The sequence below is a fragment of the Engraulis encrasicolus genome, chromosome 20, assembly GCF_034702125.1.
Source record: "Engraulis encrasicolus isolate BLACKSEA-1 chromosome 20, IST_EnEncr_1.0, whole genome shotgun sequence".
Lineage (NCBI taxonomy): Eukaryota > Metazoa > Chordata > Actinopteri > Clupeiformes > Engraulidae > Engraulis > Engraulis encrasicolus.
Window position 1 is genome coordinate 46,445,106 of NC_085876.1, and position 21,958 is coordinate 46,467,063.

General features: G+C 42.4%; 2 protein-coding genes across 2 annotated transcripts; one reads left to right on the forward strand and one right to left on the reverse strand.

The window, feature by feature from the left end:
- Window positions 1-1,838: 1,838 nt before the first annotated feature.
- On the reverse strand, window positions 1,839-11,635 carry LOC134436694 (glutathione S-transferase theta-3-like). The gene is made up of 5 exons (XM_063186025.1): window positions 11,247-11,635; window positions 10,586-10,673; window positions 6,148-6,298; window positions 5,113-5,289; window positions 1,839-2,730 (listed from the first exon to the last, which is right to left on the reverse strand). The coding sequence occupies exons 1-5, from the start codon at window positions 11,356-11,358 to the stop codon at window positions 2,533-2,535; spliced, it is 726 nt and encodes a 241-aa protein (XP_063042095.1). The 5' UTR covers window positions 11,359-11,635; the 3' UTR covers window positions 1,839-2,532.
- Window positions 11,636-12,582: 947 nt separating this feature from the next.
- LOC134436695 (glutathione S-transferase A-like) lies at window positions 12,583-21,696 on the forward strand. The gene is made up of 6 exons (XM_063186026.1): window positions 12,583-12,830; window positions 13,125-13,190; window positions 13,449-13,554; window positions 15,676-15,794; window positions 20,406-20,488; window positions 20,752-21,696. The coding sequence occupies exons 1-6, from the start codon at window positions 12,663-12,665 to the stop codon at window positions 20,882-20,884; spliced, it is 675 nt and encodes a 224-aa protein (XP_063042096.1). The 5' UTR covers window positions 12,583-12,662; the 3' UTR covers window positions 20,885-21,696.
- The last annotated feature ends 262 nt before the right edge of the window (window positions 21,697-21,958 follow it).

Below are 21,958 nucleotides of genomic sequence, written 5' to 3' on the forward strand. Positions count from 1 at the left end.
TTAGACCTGCTGAGGGCTACGCCTCCATTGGTATAGCCAGAGATTCTTAAAGTATATAGAGATATGCCAATGTAATAGGTTTCTATGGGCACCTAACAAGACCAGAGATTCTTTAAGTATATAGAGATATGCCAATGTAATATGTTGATATGGGCACCTAACGTGACCAGGTTCCGGTCTGCCTAAAGGGGCGTGTCATAATACTCCTAGCATTGAATAGAACAGTCCTTAGGTCTGCCTAGGTCTGCCTAAAGGGGGATCCCCCCCCTCCCCCTTGCAATAATAGAACCCGGAAACAATGGGCCAATGGAACCTCTCTTGAATACATGTTTGATCAGATAACACGTGTCACCCTTGTTTTTGACCCAGATTGCTACACCAGAGAGAGTAGAGATACTCTCTCTGGTGTAGCAATCTGGGTCAAAAACAAGGGTGACACGTGTTATCTGATCAAACATGTATTCAAATAAAGCAGTGTACTTTAACAGGGCTGCTGAGAACTTTGACAGGGCCCAGGACAAGGTCATCGGAAAGGGCCCCCCAGCCCAATAGATACACTGTAATGAGGACCCAATTCTGGGCCCCCTCTCTCCCTGGGCCCGGGACAACGGTCCCTTTTGTCCAGCGCATGTTCGAGGGACAGATTTTGTACCCGAAACTCAGTATGTGATACAGAATATTCATAATAAAATTGGCAGAAATTATCCTTTTAATGCATATCAGGGTGACTTTGCACAGAGCTAATGATGGGGCAATGACATTGCACTTTCTCCTCTGCCGCCCACGCCCTGTAAGTCATACTCTGTTCACCTTGAATACCCAGCCCCATTTGTCATGGCATGTCTACCAGTAGTAGGTTGGATGGGTGTGTGTGTGTGTGTGTGTGTGTGTGTGTGTGTGTGTGTGTGTGTGTGTGTGTGTGTGTGTGTGTGTGTGTGTGTGTGTGGGAGGAAAAACATGCGAGTGAGCGTGCGCACGCGCACACACACACACATTTAGCCCTGCCGGACAGGCACAGTGTTACAACATTGCGCCATTCAAATGGAGAATGAGCAGAGCAGAGGTAATGGGGATCAGGATAGAGTCACCAAGTTCCTCTGTGTGTGCTGCAGCAGTACTGAGTTAGCTTAGTAGACCAGCGCCACCCGCTGGACGCCCTATCTCACATTTAGGCTGGTTTATCAGGCGAGTAGTACTGAGTACTTGTTCTTGTTCCACAAAGAGTCAATACCATAACAGGGAAGCACTCATTTCTATATGTTACCAGGTAATATTAAGATGATCAATAGCCTATATGGTTTTTAACAGGCTTTGAAAATATGGTTTAGAGATCAGTCAGTGTAGTAGCCTTTATCACATTCAGTGTAAAGAATATGTGTTACGTATGTGTATGCTATTTATTTAATGTGTTGTAGTTTTATCCCAGTGCCACTCTTGTCATTTTAACATCTGCTGCCATTAAAACCAAGGACTACAATGGAAATAAGCTTCCGAGCTTTATTGTGCTATCCTCACTCTGTTTTTTGTTTTTTTTATTTAAGTATGTGGTGCAGTTTATATGAAACTCAATCATGTATTTATTATATATACGTATATACAAACTGAAGATGTCTTTTGATTGCATCATTGGATTTGAAGGAAGGAAGCAATCTGATTGTGATTACATTCCAAACTGGCAAACGGAAGACAAGGTTGGCCAAACAAAACATTACCCTGGGTGATAGCATGCAGCTAACAATGAGGCCCTGGTTCTAGAATATGCTCAGTGCACTTACAATGCTACAGATAACATGTGGAACTTGAGGAGTGGGGCTCTTTCAAAACAGCTTCTCACGCAATCTTGTAACCAAGAGTTGTTTAATATTCTTCTTCATTAAAAAATACAATTAAAGATGTTAATATTACAGTGTATATCTAGATAATAGAAGAACAAGCGATTAGTCACAAGAAATAATATTTTAGCGCTACATCTGGTCGTAAATGCAGTAAAAGAGGCTTAAGTGCTGATAGGATAATTTAACAAAACACAAAACTTCTTAAACATCAGTGAAATTGAATGGACATATACAGTGTGTTATAGAGCAACACACAGCACACGAACAATCTCTTTGGCATAACTGGAAATGATGATGGATATAATTACACTTACAATATGCACGACACCGGCATCAAAAGAGCACGATGTGTGATGGAACGGAAAATTAATGAACACACTGAATTCAGCATAACGTGTGCAATGAAAAGGGAGACTTGTGTGAATGCATACTAAAACAAATATGTGCAGTACGTATTACTTGAAGGCATCCATCACACAAAATGTATTTGTATGCGTAATTCCCTGTTATTTATGGCCCCTCTTGTTTTCTCTCTCTCTTTTTTTAGCTATTTGTATTTGTGTTGTTAAATTTGTGAGCAAACCAAAAGACATTCCTAGCAAATGTATGTTATACTGTTGATATGGCTACAATAAATTTGAACTTGAACTTGAAAAACGTTTGGCTCTTCAGAATAACCGTAAATGATTTGACTGTTTCAGAAGAACATCGCCAGGAAGCGTCGTTTGGAAGCCGCCATCTTGGATGCGTCGAGTCCCTTAACCATCTCCTGGGCTCCCAGAATCCTTTTGTGCACCTCGTCGAACAGCGCTGGCCCGACCTCCTGACGCACGCGATCTCGCCACGCGCTCAGCTTGGGGCGCCCCTCAAACACGTCTATGCCCCCACCTACAGGCTACACACACACAGGAAATGCCGTGTTAACCCATTGACGCCCAAGGGACCTGCAAAAAAGGGTGCTGAATGCCCGAGCCCTTTTTAAGAAAAGCTGACCTCAGCCTTTAAAAACCTAAATATGGGTGGGAGACGTGACGCCTTGTTTTTTCGTAACATTGGTTAAAAACCTACAAAACTGTTATTTTCCTTTAAAAAACAAATGTCAATGAAAGAAGATGTGGTACATTATGTTTCATATTAGTCTTAGATGAGAAGAAACATTTTTGTTGAGATTTATGTAAAGGTTTATATGTCAAATTTCCTGCGGTGTGACTGTAACATTAATGAAACCATATATAATAATATATATATAAATTAACCAACAACATTTTGAATAATGTATGAAGCATTTGGCATGATTGCATAAATCTTAACTTTGGATTAAGATATGTGAATGTGGAAAAAACTCAAGAAAGTAATATTAACTACAAGTTCAATTTCGTAACACAAATTGCGTCCTGTGGGGTGACATGTATGTCAATGTTTGTGAATGGGCAGCTGCAAGGCCAACTACAAGGGTCTTAAAGACTGGCTCCTAACCAGTCAGTACCTCAGTTATTGGAGAGTGCTGTGGAAGTTTAAGGTGACTCTTAACCTCTTAATATGTCTTCATATTGCAATCTTTCTGTCACGCAATGCTTAGGTTCATTTTATGGTGTCCTGTGGTGTGACTGCTCTTATAGGAGGAAAAAAAGTTTTTTTATTAATAAAAACACATATTAAGATTAAACACAATATCATTATCAAGTTAGCATGAGCTCAGATGTCAGTCATGTATACAAAAGGATTAAAATGGCCATAATGCAGTGAATTCCCTGTGGTGTGACTCCATTTTCCTGCGGTGTGACATGCCTATGCTATGTGTTGATGCAGGACACATTTTCCCACAAATGGCAAAAATAAGGTGAAATTCCACAGACCACTAAGTGCTTTATTTTTTTCTATTTTTTTCCAATTTTTATCCATCATTTTTTTCAGGAATTTGAAAAACTTTTGTTTTGTTTTGCGTTACGCCCTGAAACGTCAACCACCCATATCTCTAACCTGATTTACATCATCTGGGCTGCGTTTGGCTACGCCACGCAGGCGTTCCCATGCCTCACCAGCATATCAGATGGCAAGTCAGGTAAAAATATCTCAGCTTCTGAAGCACATAAAAATATGCACTAAGTTTAGCATTTAAATGCTAAGACCCTCACCTTTCATTAGCATTTGTTCATTCATCTCAAACAAATGGAGATATTTAATAAAATCTCATGAGCCTGAATGTTGCGTAATGCAGCTCCAGGCGCCAGGGCCAATGTTGCACAACGCTACATCAGGCATCAATGGGTTAATGCAACACTATTAAAGGGTAACTTCTGCCAATTTTGACATGCAGTTGTAATGCTCACACTACCCTGGACTTGTCAATACCTGAGATTTTTTTTTCTTCTTCAGCCTTTTCCGACATCCTGGTCATTGTAATGGGGGCAGGTGTATGCTTACATTAAAAAAAAAAAAAAAAACTTCTTAATTTATTCCCAATAACATCCAAAAGGTTATGCAACATCAGCAGACAACTAACAAACAGCGATACCATTTGGGATAATATTAGGAGAGTAGGCCTATGTTAAGAAAATTTTGAATGTAAACAAAATCTGTCCCCATTGGAATAGCTCAGATCTCGGAAAGGGCTGACTCGAAAAATGCAGCATCACCGGGTACAGACAAGTCAAGGGTGGCGTGAGCAAAACAACAGCATATTGAAATTGACAGGAGTTATCCTTTAACTGTAGAGTACTCTCTTGTGCTCCTTCACTTGATATAGCCTCACCTGTACTTTATCTCCCTCACCTGGTAGACTTCTATAATGACAAGCAGGACTGTGAGTGAGATGTATGCCCTCTCTAAAAGGGGCACTTGTGCACAAACATGTTCTCAAAAGGTATCGCTGTTTGCTAGTTGTCTGCTGATGTTGCATAACCTTTTGGATGTTTTTGGGAATAAATAAAAATGATTTTTTAAAATGTAAACAAACACCTGCCCCCATTACAATGACCAGGATCTCGGAAAAGGCTGAAAAAAAAAACTCAAGTACTGACAAGTCCAGGGTAGTGTGAGCATTACAACTGCATGTTGAAATTGACCGAAGCTACCCTTTAATCACCTGGTGCACCTGTACTCATGGGTGCCGCGAGGGGGGGAAAGGTGGTACAGATTCTAAGGGCCCAACAGCACTGACAGGGCCCTTGGAAGGATGCTGATAACATAATTTGTCATTTTGGGGGCCCAAAATTTGAATCTTTCATGGGGCCCAACATTTTTAGCGGCGCCCCTGTCTGTACTAAATGGACCTCACCTGGTAGACTTCTACTATGGCGACCAGGTCTGCGAGTGAGATTTGATCTCCGGCGATGAAGGGTCTGTCCTGCAGGAACTTCTCCTCGATCATCTTCAGCGAGCCGTTCAGGTCGTCGATGGCCGCCTTCTTCTTGTCCTCGGGGACTCCCCTCCCCATGATCTTGGGGACCATTATCTGAACATCAATCACAATGAAGGCAGATTTATTGGTAACCAATACGCACATCAGATTCATTGTTAAAGGTGCACTGTGTAAGATTTTTTGTTGTTTATTTCCAGAATTCATGCTACCCATTCGCTAATGTTACCGTTTTCATGAATACTTACCACCACCATCAAATTCTAAGTATTCATTATGACTGGGAAAATTGCACTTTTCATGGCAGCCACTGTGATTGGGTGAATGTGAGGCAGACAATATTAAGCGTTTTGAGTCCTCGACGGAGTGGAAAGGTGCTTTATAAATGCAGTCCATTTACCATTTTGAACCATATGGTGTACTGTATACACTGTACTATAGTGTACAGTACATGTAGAGCAGTTCGAAGAGGGGATGTCTGCGCTTCAGCCTTGGTGGTGCTCACCGTCGAGGAGAGCAGTATCAAGACAAACTGGGCTACTTCACAGTGATTAGACCCAGGGATGACTGGAGCATTAAGCAACTTTTTTAGAGTTTTTTAAAATTATTTTGGTGTTTCAAACGTCAGTCATTTTGTGCATCAAAATAATAAAAAACATGTAGAGAATGTGATCATGCCTGCTCATGACCTTGAGAATCAAAACTACATATCAATGACAAAGTTAAGGTTGAGTTTATGATTAAAACCTGTGTACTGTAATGTCTTACAGAACCTCCTAAACATGATCTTGGGGATCACCACTTAAATATCAGCTATGAAGTTAATGTCAGGTTCATTATCAAAGCCGCTAATTATCAAAACCATGTACTACTGTGTGTGTGTGTGTGTGTGTATGTGTGTGTGTCTGTGTCTGTGTCTCTGTATCTGTATGCGAGTAGGCTTGTGCCTCTTACATTAATCCAGAAGATCTTGGACCCGTGCATGCGTATCCCCATGGGCTGCCATGCGAGGTACTCGTTGACGCGTGCCCTCTTCTGCAGGTCAGCAGGGTACCAGTGGTCATCGGTCTTGTACTTATCCACCATGTACATCAAGATGGCCACGCTGCAGACATCAAGCAGGAATCAAGGCAATAATACACAGTTACAGTAACACTTTAGACCAGTGGTTCTCAAGCTTTTTTGAACAAACTCATCATAAGCATATCAACGCCCACTTGACCTCATCATAAGTCTGCCACGCCCCCCCTAGAGCTCCCAAACGCCCCCTGGGAGGCTGTAGTACCCCTGTTGAGAAACACTACTTTAGAATAACTACCTATAAACACCTTTATAAGCACTCTATATTATAATGAACTAATTATCAACTAAATGTTTCTCAAAGTTTCTCCTCCAAAGACCAGAAGGCATGAAACCAACACAGTAGAAGTTGATTCCCACTCCACTGTGCAATCGTAGTTTGGTTCTTACTCAATTCCAAACATTTGTAAATGCTTCGTTTAATGTTAATTATTATAAAATGTTAATAAAGTGTTAAGTGTTAATAAATTGTTAATAATGAGGCGCACACAAGGCTGGAGACATTGATAATGGACTAGGTTCGAAACGTTTGTAGCTCCAGATAGTTTCCGTTGACTTCTTTTGTTAATTTGTCGGCCACAATACACTTTTTGAACCTGCAAGCCTTGTGTGCGCCTCGTCTTTTTGACTGTCCTAGTATCACTATTTTTGGTGAGCAGTCGCACCAAGCAACACACGATTCAATGTTAAGGCGCAGACGCCTTTTCTTTGGGTGCAGTGTAAAGGGCGGGTTATGCTCTGTTTAGAGCCTCAACGTAGTGAGTCAACGTAGCGAGTCAACGCAGTGAATATTGATTTACAGCTCCATTCTGGCTGCGCTCTCCGTTCCCGTCGTAACGGTAGGGGCAGCGAGATGATTGTTCAAACTCTACCTTCAATACAAGGAGTAAACTAGACGTGTCCTGTTGTTTTGTAGCTACACAGACTCGACGACAATGAAAATGAAACATTAAATCTTTATGTTACGTGCATTTTTGATCGCACTGGCAGCCACCGCGGTATTTAGGAAGAAAGAAGTGGCTCATTTGACAAGGATAGGAGCGGAATGTTTCCTCGGAAACACTGTTCAACTGCCCAAATATAACTTCAGCGTCTTAACTTGCAAGCACATGTGTTGTCTTTGGTTCATGTAAATAGGCTAAATGAAAAGACAAAAGCACGGGCAACTTATTTAATGAGGTCCGTAGCCCGACGAAGGTTAGAACAAGGAAGAAGCTTGTTCTCGAGGACAGAGCAGGCTGGTAGAGAGGACTAATCAGAGACCTATTTTCTCTCCTTCCCGCCCTTCACTCCGTCGCTGTCTGCATCATTCCCTGCGTCGAGACACAATTTTAGGGAGGTGCCCCAGAGTACCTGCGTGGTGGGGGGGGCTTCACTCCGTTAACTGCGCGGCTCACTGCATCACGACGCAGGGACGCTGGTCTCGAGGCATAAATCACCCTTAACAAATCAGGCCTATGTAGGCCGTGCCATGGCTCCAACGGTAGGGCACTGGGCTGCTACACCGGCGACCCAGGTTCGATTCCGGCCCGGGTCCTTTGCCAAACCTTAATAATAATAATAATAATAATAATAATAATAATAATAATTAAATTATTATTATTAAACCTTCCCCATCTCTTTCTCTCTCCAGACTTGTTTCCTGCCCAATCTCTCACTGTCCTATCATGAATAAACTAATAAAAAAGCAATGCATAAATAAATAAATAAATAAATAAATAAAAAAAATACATACATACATACATACTTACATAAATTAATAAATAAAGTAGGCTTATGCATCAACATGTTACATCATGTCACTGCACAGTAAATAAGGGTTAAAGGCACACTGTGGTGGCTAAACCTAGGTGCCACTGAGAGGCCTTGGAGGGAGTTACTCGAGCTGACGCGCAAAACCGCCACCGTTCAGTGCGCAACAGGTGAGAGTTAAAATGAAATTGTGCGTAAATTAGGGGTGGTACGGTTCACAAAATTCACGGTTCGGTTCATATCGCGGTGTCAAGGTCACGGTTTCGGTTCTCTACGGTTCTTTTTTTTTAGTTCATGATAAATGGTGCACTGGCTAATAGAATCGGACTTATCACTAAATATCCTACATATGGTTTGTATAGGCTTATAATGTGAAAATGGTGTGATTTTAATTGTGTCATCCTCTGATTTGGTCTTATACGCTAATGTTTTAATCAGAGAGACTGGATAAGATACTCCTAGAATCTCTGTTTTACATATTTTTCTGGGCAATGCATGATTTGCTGTTTGCGATGGATTGCACGGTTCGGTATGTGTGTGAATTGTACGGTTTCGGTTTTCGGTGCGGTTTGTGCCATCCCTAGCGTAAAGAGCTACAATGGTTCTGAGTGAGCGGTCAACGAAAATTGTGCTCTCCCATTCCTTGCCCCTCTCCCTGACAGTCTACCGGTGCCCAGGTGCCTAAATACAAATCTAATTGCCAACCTAGTCACGTGACGCACCAATAAAAGCCATTACAAAACCGGACATAACCCAAGGCATATGGCTGCTAGACTATGCAGGAAATGGTCAAAAAAGGTACTGCAACTATGCTGCTCATTGAAACTGGGCTGCCTATTGCCAAATTTGATCTTCTCATGAAAGTTTACTAAGTAATAAACTAATATTTTCTAGTATGGCCCAAGTACAGTCATTTTTGCAGCTAAAAATGGCTATTTCTGGAAATTCCAAATGGCAGACCATGGAGAAGATCCCCCCTCATGTATGAAAAGTGCAATTTTTCCAGTCATAATGAATACTTAGAATTTGATGGTGGTGGTAAGTAATTATTCATGAAAAAGGTAACATTAGTGAATGGGTAGCATGAATTCTGGACATAAACAACTAAAGGTGCAGCGTGTAATATTTTTAGCAGTTCATTTCCAGAATCCATGGAGCCCATTTACAAATGTTATCTTTTTAACAAATACTTACCACCACCATCAAATTCTAAGTATTCAATATGACTGGGAAAATTGAACTTTTCATACATGAAAAGGGGAACTTCTCTATGGTCCGCCATTTTGAATTTCCAGAAATAGACCTATTTAGCTGCAAAACTTACTTGAACTTTGCTCATACTAGTAAATACTAGTTTATTATTATTATTATTTCAATGAGAAGCATTCTGGCCACATCTTCAGTGCACCTTTAAGTTCCTAGGAATGCTAGCTAGTACAGCAAACACACTTTCCAGGCAGGACACAAATCATCACCTGTGCAGGTGTCTGACGGCCACATCACAGCACCACAGTACACCTTCCATAGCTGCTGGGCTGTGGAGACTTCAGCGCTCAGGTGACAATGTGGAAATGAAAAGGACGGTATTACAGGGAAGAATTGTCCTCATGTGGGACACTGACCACTGTGAAAGACCTTACCGGGTGTGCTTAGTCACCTCCAAACGGCTGTGCAATGATTAATAACAAATCAAAGGTTCTTCCCTCTGATCAAATATTGGATGTGGGTTAAAGTAGACTCAGCATTACAATACACCAACTCGGGGAAAATAAATAAAATGCTATGTTAGCTATTCATGCAGAATACAATGTAGTTATTTACATTATCACATTTCTCTGTGTGGCAAAAACAAGCATCATATGCCTGATGAAGATCCAGCGTGATCAAATCGTAGATTTTTAAATAATAAAGTTTATTTTTGGAGCTTATCAGCAGTGTGCACACCAACCTTTTTTCAACTGTCTGACTTTTTGTCTGGCACCTGCAACAAGTGTTTTTGGATGTGCGCACCCTACCCAAAACTACTGGCAAAAACCAACAAACAAATTCAACAACCAAACAAAAAAACCCAAATCACGTGTTTCAGTGTTAGCTCCAACAATGAATGCAACTTACCACATTAGTTCTCATGCATAGCCAGGGGTGGATTAATGCACCGGCCTTTTGAGGGAGGAAACCAACGCACACCAGAGGTTTCGAGGTGCAGGTAGCGGGTGCAAGATCAATTTTGTAGAAGAAGGTACCGCGCACACTCTTGTCCATCGTGCTGCAATTTATTGACAAACAACGTTGTTTGTCAATAAATTGCAGCACAATGGACAAGAATGTGCGGTACCTTCTTCTACAAAATTAATGCACGGGCCTACCGGGCCGAACGGCTCCTCTACCACCTGAGCTACCACCCCCTTGTTTTTAATCAAACAAGACAGTGTCTGGCCCAGGGGGCTATAATTTCTTAATCCGCCCCTGTGCATGGCAATGAACTAAACCCAACTCAATGCCCCACCCCAACTGAATATACAAAGGCCAATATACAAAGAATTTTTATTTTTTATTTTACCTTTCAGATAAGCAGAAATCTCCATCTCGTATGGCGGGTACTTTTCTCATCGGGTTAACTTTCCCAAACTCCTCACCATAATGGTCTTCTGCAGAAAACAAAGGGTTAAATAGTGGTATGCAATAGGCCTCATAATAGTATAGTAGTATAGTAATAGTTCATTATAATATTGCATACCTGGTTCCATATTGCAACCCGAGTAAAAAAAATTATAATAATAATTAAAAGTTGGAAAAAAACAACAAGTAGAACAAGTAGAACTAGACCTAATAGAGTGTCAACAGCTTTCATGGCAGTTTACTGCTGATTCACCTTTGCCACTGCACTGAAGTCTTAACAAAGTTCATGGCCTATGCACTGCAGTGTGGGTGTCAATGAAAAGGAGGATGGAATGAAATGGAAATTCCTACCTTGACTATTTATAATTGCTGTAACATGCTAACACTATACTCACACAAATGGCATGTAGGCCTTCACTACTGGAGTATTGGAGTGCTGGAGCCTCATTCGCCAAGCCAAACAGAGCACATTCAATTCAACAGTTATGTTGGTTGACTTGCCCCAAGTCCCCACAGCGTAACACACCCACACAATCTTATGAACAAATGCATGCATAAAGGACTTAAAAGCATCTATCCAACATGTGAAGAAGAAAGTTTACCTTCCATCAGAGAAATCTTCTTAAACTCATGCGGGATGTTGTTTTTCTTGGCGAATATGTAAACAGACCGACATGGCTGCGACAAAAGATCCAGAAACAATTCCAAAGGCATTTTCGTATTCCTTCGACTCAGTTCAGTGCAGCCACTTGCAGTACAAATTTGAGAGTGGACTGTCCCTCCCTATGCCTTTTCTACTCGCTTTAATGATTCTCCACGCGTCCCACGCGGCAACTGGCTACATATAAAACCAGCCCCCAGCGCGTCTTAAAGGCGCAGTTGCAGCAAATGTTGAAATGTTAAATCACTACTTTGGTGTTGGTCCTACTTGGTTAATGTTGATTTCACACTGTAATATGTAGGCCTACTGCGCAGAATCCTTAGTCTGGCAAATGCAATTCGCAGTGTCAGAACGCTGTCAAATTACCAATGACCCCAAATGACCTTGGTCCTCATTTCACCCTGAGCAGCTGGTGGTTTGTTATTATACTTTTATATGTTATGACTGGGGTTGCCGTGCCGAAAAGCGAGTCCCTGCCAGAACACGAGTGCCCTCATTGAAACCAATGAAACCAATGACCAATTTTTCAGATATTTTTTACCCATTTTTGCAGACAAACCGACACAATTTAAGATGGAAAGCCTATCAATAAAGCATCTACATTCCTTCTGGAAGTATTATAAAGAGCTGGTTACAATGTCCGTATTAATTCCATAAAATAGTCGAAGAATTGTCATAACAAATGTTACGGTTTCATCCAAATAGCTCATATTAAGTGGAGGGCGAGTGATGTTTCATAAGCATATGTTTAGTTCATAAATTATGTAATTAATTCCGCAAAAAAATTATATAATTTTCTCTGAAAAAATGTCATTGGTTTCAATGAGGGCACTCGTGTTCTGGCAGGGACTCGATTTTCGGCACGACAGGGTGAAAAAAATCAACGCACGCACGGCAAACGTGAAAGCTTGATTCACACTCACTCAGCCAATCTTTTTTTTGCACATTTCATTTCTTCTTTTCATGATTATAGTGTTTGCCACTGGCGTTATAGGCCTATCTGAACATAATTCAAATAGGCCTTGAGTAAACACACCTGTCAAAAAGTGCCAAGTCATGGTGAAATTACGCATGCCATTTCGGCGATACCAGAATCCCGCCGTCTCCTTTAAAACAAACCTCTTGAGCATATCGCTGTCTCCCCCTCTCCTAGGCATACTTGGCGTGTCTGCATAGTATACCAGTAGGGACTATTATTTGCACTCAACCGCTGAAAAGAGTGGGCGTGTTATCACGAGGGGTGAAGTGATATAAAATCTGATCAAAGCACCGTTGATGTTGCGGACAGACCGACCACACCAAGCGGGGTAAAGGTTCAATTTGCTAGGCGCTGTTGTTAACAACTATTCGGTAAATCATGGCCAAGGACATGTTTCTCTTCTGGGGCTCTGGATCTCCTCCGTGTTGGAGGATCATGATTGCGCTGGAGGAGAAAAACCTGCCCGGTTATCAGCACAAGCTGCTGTCTTTTGAGAAGGGGGAGCACAAGTCGCAGGAAGTTCTGGATGTCAACCCGAGGGGACAGGTCAGTTCGGGTGCAGTGCACTCGACTCAACATTGTGCAATGTCTGTGTAACTTGATCCCAAATCATTGTTATGTAACTGGAACTATGCTTTTCTTGTGCCAGACGAATAACTAACAACTAAACGTTTAACTTTGTATAGCCCGTGCAAGTATTTTACGCACATTGATTAACGTTGATGCACTACATGCATATTTTATGAGTTAAATTGTACTGTACTTGGGAGTGACATGCATGGTCCCTGAACTGTGCGCCAGACACTTTCGATTTCACCACGCTACGCTCTGTCTCCACAGCTGCCTGCATTCCGACATGGTCCCAATGCGATAAACGAGTCGGTTGCAGCCTGCATGTACTTGGAGGTAAGTCCACATTCGCAAATAATTAATTCACACTTACAGTTAAACAACAATAAAACTGTATAGTCTACAAGTCATTACATACATCTGGAACAAATATAAATTATACTGTACGATGTGTAGGGTATATAATATTTTATTCAGTATGTAGGCCTACATTAAAAAAAAGATATTTAATGGTTCAGATAATGGAATGAAAATACTTTTTTGTTATTTTACACAGCCCAAATGACCACATGTGTTTACTGTGTGTCCGTGCAGGACCAGTTTAAGTCGCAGGGGGCTCCCCTGATCCCCAGTGATGCTGCAGAGAAGGCCCTGGCCTACCAACGCTCCATAGAGGCCCTCACGGTGCACCAGAAGATAGGTGAGTCACTTAGTGCTGCCAGGGTTGCCAGATGAGGCTGATGATTTCCAGAAGATAGGTGAGTCACTTAGTGCTGCATGGCTGGGCTCAGTGCATGGTAGTGTGATGAAGCGGTCTGCACACTGTGTATTAACTCCAAAAATACTTTGTTTAAATAAAACAAAGTATTTTTGGAGTTAATACACAGTGTGCAGACCGCTTCATCGCACTACCTACTACTTTTTGTCTGGCACCTGGACAACTACCTGTGGACCTCCAAACACAGACTGATAGGGCCCGTCCCTGGCAGGGGTGTCAAGTCAGGGAGGTAAAGTGTGGCCCACCATGCCCCATGTATTGCATACTGTATAGGGGGACCACACACAGGCCGATTTATCATTGGAGCTGATAGTATACTATAGGGCCACACATTTGCTGCTAGGCCCCAGGGGACGTGCGTGGGTGTAGGCCTACTGTGTGTGTCACCATTTCCCAATGTCAAGTGTTCTAGCCTTGGAAGTGCGTGAAACGCCCAGTGATTGGATACTCTTTGGTGAACTCCGTGGAGTATCCAATGGCTTGGCGTTTCACGCACTACCAAGGCTAGAACACTTGACATTGGGAAATGGTGTGTGTGTGTGCGTGCATGCACGCTGAACAATGTGCACAGTATACATGTTGCAATTCAACACTATTTCGAATTGGATATTCACAGTGTTCATTCACCACCAAAAGAGCTGAATTTAAAACTACATGGAATGAGACCATACAGCATATGCTCTAGAATAACGTTTTCCTTTCAGTGAATGATTACAGTTTAGCTTCCTGTCTATCACATTAATTAGGCACAGTTAACAACTTTTAACAAAGTATGTACTGTAGCAACACACAGTATGGACCGTTCACTGTACATAGTCCTATGGGTAGGGTTAGCTTTGTAGGGTATAATGTAAGTACATACTATTTACATGTTGGTGCTAAAGAAAAACGAACTGTATAATAAAATGTTACAGAGTGAAACTATCTGTCCAACGCAATGACACATCTGGCCCTTTGGAAGCACTATAGCCTCTGGCACAATACATTTTAGAAACCTATATAATAGAAAAATAAGACGAAGTGATGACCATGTGGATGAGAGTTATTTTACAGTGTTTATATATAAACATGGTTCGAGAGGAAGCCTGCGAGTGATTGACAGCCGCCATTACTTGGTCCCGCCTTCGCAGATATTTAAAACCCCCTTTCCCTTTCACCTGTCTTGCGCGAAGGCTTTCCGGATTCTCCCACCACCTCCCCCTACTCCTCCATTCACTAGAGCAGTGTTTCTCAACCTTTTATTTGGCGAGGCACCCTTTCAATTCATGAAAAATTTCAAGGCACCCCAAACCAACAAGCTGTAACATGGCATCGCATCCGATACCACACAGGCTTAGAAAAGTAACACATTTGGAAACGTCACACAACCTACGTTCGAAGTTGCAGCTGACCATGGTGCGACCTATATTTACTTTATTGTGCGTAAATGGCAGATGAAAGATTCCACTGACTAGCATTAACTTATCAATTCAGACCAATGTATTATATTACATTATTTTATTTATCAGTCACGTTTCCGCGGCACCCCTGAAGGGGGCCCGCGGCACCCCAGGGTGAGAAACACTGCACTAGAGCACCCAGCTACACTACACAATGGGGGTGGAAACGGATCTCATCCCGCATGATCTCCGCTTTAAACATCCCAGGACCGAGGCCAGGCAGCATGCCACTACAGTTTTTTTTCAATCGCTAACAAGCTTTTGTCCAATCCTCAGCGACATTTGCAAAACTCTTAATACAGTAAGCACACCAAGGGCTTTCTATTGCCATACAGTTGGCACACTACATGCCTTTTCCATACAATTAGCAGTCAGTTAATGCATTTCTTTGTGTATATTTAACAGTGTATGCTTTTGAGAAGAAAATGAACTGTTTGGGCAATTGTGCTTGGTAGGTGGTAGTCTGTGTTAAGAGTTTAGAAAAAGTATCCAAAGTATGGGTAAGCCCTTGTTAGCAATTGAAAAAAACTGTAACGCATATTGTACACCAAGCACTCAAGGGCAAACTAGTGAACAGTATTTATCTGTGTTGTGTGTCTTGTAGTGGATGTCGTGACGTACACCAGGCGTGTTCCTGAGGAGGAGAGACATGATGCGGCCGTGAAGAGGAACATCGAGGGGCTGAGGACCGAGTTTGGAGTGTGGGAGGGATACCTGCACAAGGTAGGCACACTGTACTGTTCCTCTCTTCATGATGTATACTGGGCTTGGAGTGTGGGAGGGATACCTGCACAAGGTAGGCATACTGTAGCCTGGTCCTGACCATCCCATAATACTACCATTTCCATTTCGTATTCATGGTCTGGACTTTGTTTGATCTGACGCGATTGCAGGAAGCAGGAAGGACATTTTCGGAAAAATCAGGATTTAACTTATAAGTTGGTGAACAAACTTGTCTGACGTCTATCTATGGCGATGTAGGACAGTTTAACAGACATGTCTGACAGAACATCCAACCGTAGGATAAAATTACAATGTTGGACCGATTGTCAGAACACCGGCACCAATCCTACCGGTCAACATCGCTCAACAGAAGACGGGTACCAGACGTAGTGCGGAGCCAAGTGTCTTGTCGGAAGTACGTAGGATGGCACGCGAGGCTAGGCATACTCTACCTGTCTTCATGACGTATACTGGGGACTGAGTTTGGGATGTGGGAGGGGTACCTGCATACGGTAGGCATACTGTACTGTACGTCTGTTCATGAAGTATACGTCACTAAGAAAAATGAGAGAAGGTCGCACCATGCATAGGTGCAGGCACACTGAAGGCAGAATGCTGAAACACGTCTGTGTAATAATAAAGAAACCTATGCATGGTGCGACCTTTTCTCATTTTTCAGTTTTACAATATTTTGGTTAGCACTCTTAAAAGAAGAAAAAAATGTTGGGTGAAGCCTGCTCCAACCTTTATGAACGTAGTATACGTCACTAAGCCAGACTACAGAGGTTTTCTAAGATCTGAAGCTCCTGTGCACCTGTGCTGGTGAAGTGCAGTCATACGTTATCCAAGGAAAAACAAGAAGAATCACAGTTCCCTGGTGAACTTAATTTTGCTGCTTTAAAAAAAAAATGTGAACGTGTTTCGCTTGCGCTTCGTCAGGTTCATTTTGACATTCACATACACCCCACAGGGAGATTCTTTTATTTGTCTGGCAACATGAGATTTGATATCTCCCAATGAAAAGTAGCTTAGTGATGTCATCATACTGTATGTGAATTAGTTTTTCATTGTGATCTGTCACGGTAAGTACATTCGACATGACATCAACGCAGACATGCGCACGCAGACAGCAATGCATCCTGGATGCAAATGCTGCATGACGGTTAGATTTCCTGTCAAACTTCGAAATTTCGTCGACGTTGCGTTGACGAGGTGACATGTCACATGGTGTAAAACTATCGCGGGATGAATGCGGTTGCAGTCAGATCTTGCAACCTCTGCAGTTGCTTATCCCCTTCAACGCTCGTCAGCGGACTGCCTCCGAGGTCACGCGCCCATGAACTGGTTGGTCAACAACTCACTCACGTGTGTATATGGGTCTTGTCTCACACCTCTACACAAGTTTGCGCAGGTCCCCACTTCAGCTCCTCCTCACTGCCTGTCCCCCACTCCTCACACGTGGTGTGTTAGTAGAGCAAACCGGTGCGAGCTCATCGTCTCGTTCATATTTGTGGCCGACTTTAAATGCTCTGTATTTAATAACACCCACATCGTGACAACAAGTTCTCGCTCACGTGCTTCCGTCAACGTTGGTCGACAGCAACAAAGTCGTACGGGGCTATTATCTTGGTGAGGTCATGTGACCCGGTAATAACCTATTTCACCTGTGGGAGGTGTGCAAATGTCAATGTGAACCTGACGAAGCACAAGCGAAACGCGTTGTTCACAAAATTTAAAAAAGCAGCAAAATTAAATCCACCAGTGTGCTGCGATTCTTCTTGTTTTTCCAGTCTACAGAAGTGTTTCTCAATGTGGGCTCTACAGCCCCCCCAGGGAGCATTAGGGTAACTTTCATTGGGTGTTGAGAAGGAGACAGCTGAGACGGGGAGGAGGAGGGGTTCTGTTGCAAATGGAGGATATTCACCTATTTATTTGTTTTTAATACTGGCAGGCTTAAGATGAGGTCAAATATGTGCTCAAATACAACCGTGTAGGCTACTTGAGGTCAAAACACCAAAAAATCTGATTTAGAGGCACCAAGTTGCAGACAGACCAAACAAAGCGAGCAGAGTAAAGATTTGAAAAAAGGTTGAGAACCACTTGTCACTTTTGCTCAATGGTTTGATACCTCTGCTCCCATGCAGAGGGGTCCCTGTGATCATGAGGTCATAGGTTTGAGGCCCAAGTGGCAAACTAGCACAAGATGACCTCCATCACAATAGCATCCTCTGCATGGTGCAAGTCTCCCTGCATATTCTAACTCAGCATCCCTTGACATTTACTGAGAGCTACCTGGACGTAGTGAGAAGATTCAAGATTATTCTTAGTTGTCCCGCAGGAAATTTGTTTTGGACAGTCACAAAGCTGCTGCCAGGCGCGGAGTGGCCGTCGGGATATCGGGGACTTGTCCCGGTGGGCCGCGGCCGTGAAATGTAATAATGCGGCCGCACTGCGTTCCCAACCGGCCCTGAAGTTTAGAGATGGTACTTATAAGCACTGACTTCCCACTTTCCACTTCCCTGTTCAGAAACTAAGCTGACTAGCCAGTATTTATACCGTATACCAGACGGCAATACCTCACTGACGGTGTCAAACAGTAAATTGGCCACACCCCTTCTCTACTGATAATTTTCATACACCGTAGATCGCGGAAGTTTACAAGATCTTAGTAACACAGTTTCGTTTTCAGTATTTGAAGAACCTGTGATATGTATATTGGTTACCAAAGGATGGAAATATGAATAAATTATGATTTATTTTCCGATTTCCACACGACTGTTACAGTTTACAGTCTTTCCAGTCCTGATTCACTTGCTCTGTGGTTATTGACTTGGGTTACGAACAGACTCCACCAAGTGGTAAGGAAGATAACTGCACCTAACAGAAGCAAGATAACTGCACCTAACAGAAGCAATGGGTTTTGTTTTGATTTGTTAGACATACCAGTATATCTCCTTATAGTCGAAATAATATTATTATCATACATATATTTATATGTGGTACATATAGGATGTAGCCTATGTCTAAAGAAATGGAACAAAATAATTACCACACAAGATTCTGATGTGACCAGTGCTGTGTAGGCTAATGAGCTGTGAATTAAAGTAGAGTGATTGCAAGAAACAAAGACATTTGCTGCGAGAAGACAGCGTTTTAAGGTAGGCCTACACCGTTTGGTTATACATTTTGTTGACTTATGGTTGTGGTGTGAAGTAGCTAAGTTTGGCTTATTTGCTGCATGGTGGGTTTATTGCACAATGTAGACAGACTTTTTGTAAGCTATAGGCTACTATACTATATTTTGTAAGCCTACTCTTCTAAAAATCCCCACACCCAAAACTTTGTGCCCATGCTCATCCTGTCTTCCTTAAACGATATTTCAATTTCAAACTGTCAAAATGACAGTGGAGTGCACATTTGCATGGAACAGTAGCGTGATGTAGCCTAACCTAGGCCTATGAATGCTTTGGACTGTGATGATGGCTCCAGTGGTGTAGTCTACTTTTTGAAGTGGGTATACTGTATATTTGAGCATTTTTTGATGCGTGTATAGTCTACTGTTTATATTTGTGCTATTGTAAATAATGGATCAATCAATTTTAAGTGGGTATACTGGAATCCCTGAAAATTTGAAATGGGTGTGTATACCTGCGTTTTACGTAGACTACACCACTGGCTGTGCATTTCATCAAGGTGTAGGCTACAATTCTCCACTTCAGGTTAATATTTTGACAACACTAATGTCCACATGTAGTACGACTGCAGATTTCGTGGCTTTTGTCTTTTTGGTTAGGAAACCATGTTCGCTTTGTTTTTTTGTTTTTTTAAAGAGGGCCGCCAAGGGGAAAATTCTCCCGGTGGGAAAAGGTGGGCCACTCCGCCCCTGGCTGCTGCATACAACACATGATACCCAACACCTAACAGGACACACACACACACAAAACAAGTAGTATTACAGTACATGTCTCTGGTGCATTCTACACAATTTAGTCCCTTTCCCTAGGCTCAGCTCAATATACAAAATGTTGACAAACAATAATGTTTTTTTCCACCTGGACCCCATTTCTCGACAGTGTCGTTGCTAACCAATTAGCAACTTAGTGAGTTGTCAATGGGAAATTGCATTACAACCAAGTAAGTTGCCGATTTAGTTAGCAATGACACTGTCGAGAAACACACCCCTGTTGCTGATGTTTGTTTGTATGTCATGCCTGGTGCACTGCCAAGCGATGGTGCAGAAAACACAATTGCTAAATGGCGACAATAAAGTCTGTGACTAAGTAGGCCTATACTGTAACTTAACACTTCGCGGCATGTCTCACTTTACTTACTGTCTTTATGGATGGGACAAATGAACATCTTCAATCCCATGTCTAAACTTTTGATCATAGCCCTGTTGTGGCCTAACGGTAGGGTACTGGGTTACTACGCTGGCGACGCGGGTTCGATTCCGGCCCGGGTCATTTGCCGTCGCCGATCCTTCCCTGTCTCTCTCTCCCCACTCTCACTCCCCATTTCCTGTCTATCCTCTTCTGTCCTGTCAAAAATAAAGGCAAAAAAGCCCTAAAATGATATTTAAAACTTCTAATCATTTTCTGTGTTTCCATGCAGACGGGTCCGTACATCGCTGGCAAGACCTTCTCCATAGCTGACGTTGTGTTCTTCCCCACCTTGGCTCTTGCATTCCACATTGGGTAGGTGCAGCGATATAGCTAATATCTCATCTTTTTTACACCAAGCCCAAATATTAAAATATACTGCATTGGAATACAAAATATTAGTTTTCATAGTCTGTGCTGTCACACCTGTTTGCAACAAAGAGTCGTTATCAAAACAGATGGCCAGCAACATTACAAATTGTATGGTGGTCACAGGATTCCTTTTTGAAATGATTTTTCTTACAGTTTCCTTTTCTTACTGTGTACTGTATGTCTCTTTGTATGACTTTTTCCTACAGGATGCAGCACGAGAAGTTTCCCAAGCTGACGTCCTACTACAACTTGCTGAAGGAGCGGCCCAGTATCAAGAAGACCTGGCCCGAACACTGGCTAACCAGCCCCCCGACCTTCAACCACCTCAAGGACGTCTAAGACCCAGAGGCTCCTGGGGGTTTCTACAGTGAAAGAATTAAACGCTTCTAGAGCAGTGATTCCCAACATTTTTTGATCAAACCCCCCCTTGACCTCATCATAAGCCTCCCAACGCTCCCTTGACCTCATCCTGCTAACGCATTGGTAGACTAATGCTCCCCAGTGGCAACTAACCCTCTCAGCTGTATCCCTCTCGACGGCCCCCTAGGGCTCCCCAACGCACCCTGTTGGGGCTGTAGCGCCCCCGTTGAGAAACACTATTCGAGAGGAACCTCTGGGTTCTGCCCAGGGGTGCATTTCTCGAAACCAAAGTTGCTTACTACATTAGATACTTTGTTGTTTTCAATGCATTTTCCCATTGGCAACTACCGAAGTTGCTAACAGGCTAACAACTTCTCTTTTGAGAAATGCACCCCAGAACGTTTAGGTTACTTTGAGAACTTTTAGCTCCCCCCCTGTGGCAACTGAAGGCTCTAGGTTCTTGTAGGAACTTTGCTTTACTTTTTTCCAGTGTAGGGTACTGTAGATGAGGCAGCTTCTCCAATGGGACTAACATTGTCATAATCAGAGAGGAAAATTACAGTGAAGTGATCAACAGCATTTTCTAATGAAAGCAAACCTTTTCGGGTGCCCTTGCCTTACATGTATTTTTGCACATTTTTATATACAATTGTCATCATGAATTCCAGGAAGTTGTACTACGCAGGACTGTGTTTATGAATTGTAAAACAGCATTGATCGATGTATACTGCTTATTGCTTAATTTGCTGTGTACATGCAGTGTGCTAATAAAAGAAATAGCATCAGCAATGCTTTTTGCTTCACTGTGGTTGTTACTTTTGTGTGATGGGCAGGTGGCTAAAATGGAGAGTACGCCAACCTCTTCTGACAATGGAGAAACAAACAGTTTAATGACTGGTTTACATATTGTTAACTTTTGGAATGTGAGAATGAACGCCTTCTATTGAACTTGAAGGGAAATGTCTGCTAAAATTGTTCATAATATTGCTCGACATTTTATTTGCTGTGTATAGCATAGCCTACTGTCCAATACAACATTATTTTAACAATAGT

Coding starts and splice junctions, on each gene's coding strand:
- LOC134436694 (XM_063186025.1), bottom strand. CDS start 11,358: ATGCCTTTGGAATTGTTTCTGGATCTTTTGTCGCAGCCATGTCGGTCT. Junction 10,674..11,246: donor GAAGATTTCTCTGATGGAAG/GTAAACTTTCTT, acceptor TGTTTTCTGCAG/AAGACCATTATGGTGAGGAG. Junction 2,731..5,112: donor CCATAGTAGAAGTCTACCAG/GTGAGGTCCATT, acceptor GTGTGTGTGTAG/CCTGTAGGTGGGGGCATAGA.
- LOC134436695 (XM_063186026.1), top strand. CDS start 12,663: ATGGCCAAGGACATGTTTCTCTTCTGGGGCTCTGGATCTCCTCCGTGT. Junction 13,191..13,448: donor CAGCCTGCATGTACTTGGAG/GTAAGTCCACAT, acceptor GTGTCCGTGCAG/GACCAGTTTAAGTCGCAGGG. Junction 20,489..20,751: donor GCTCTTGCATTCCACATTGG/GTAGGTGCAGCG, acceptor TTTTTCCTACAG/GATGCAGCACGAGAAGTTTC.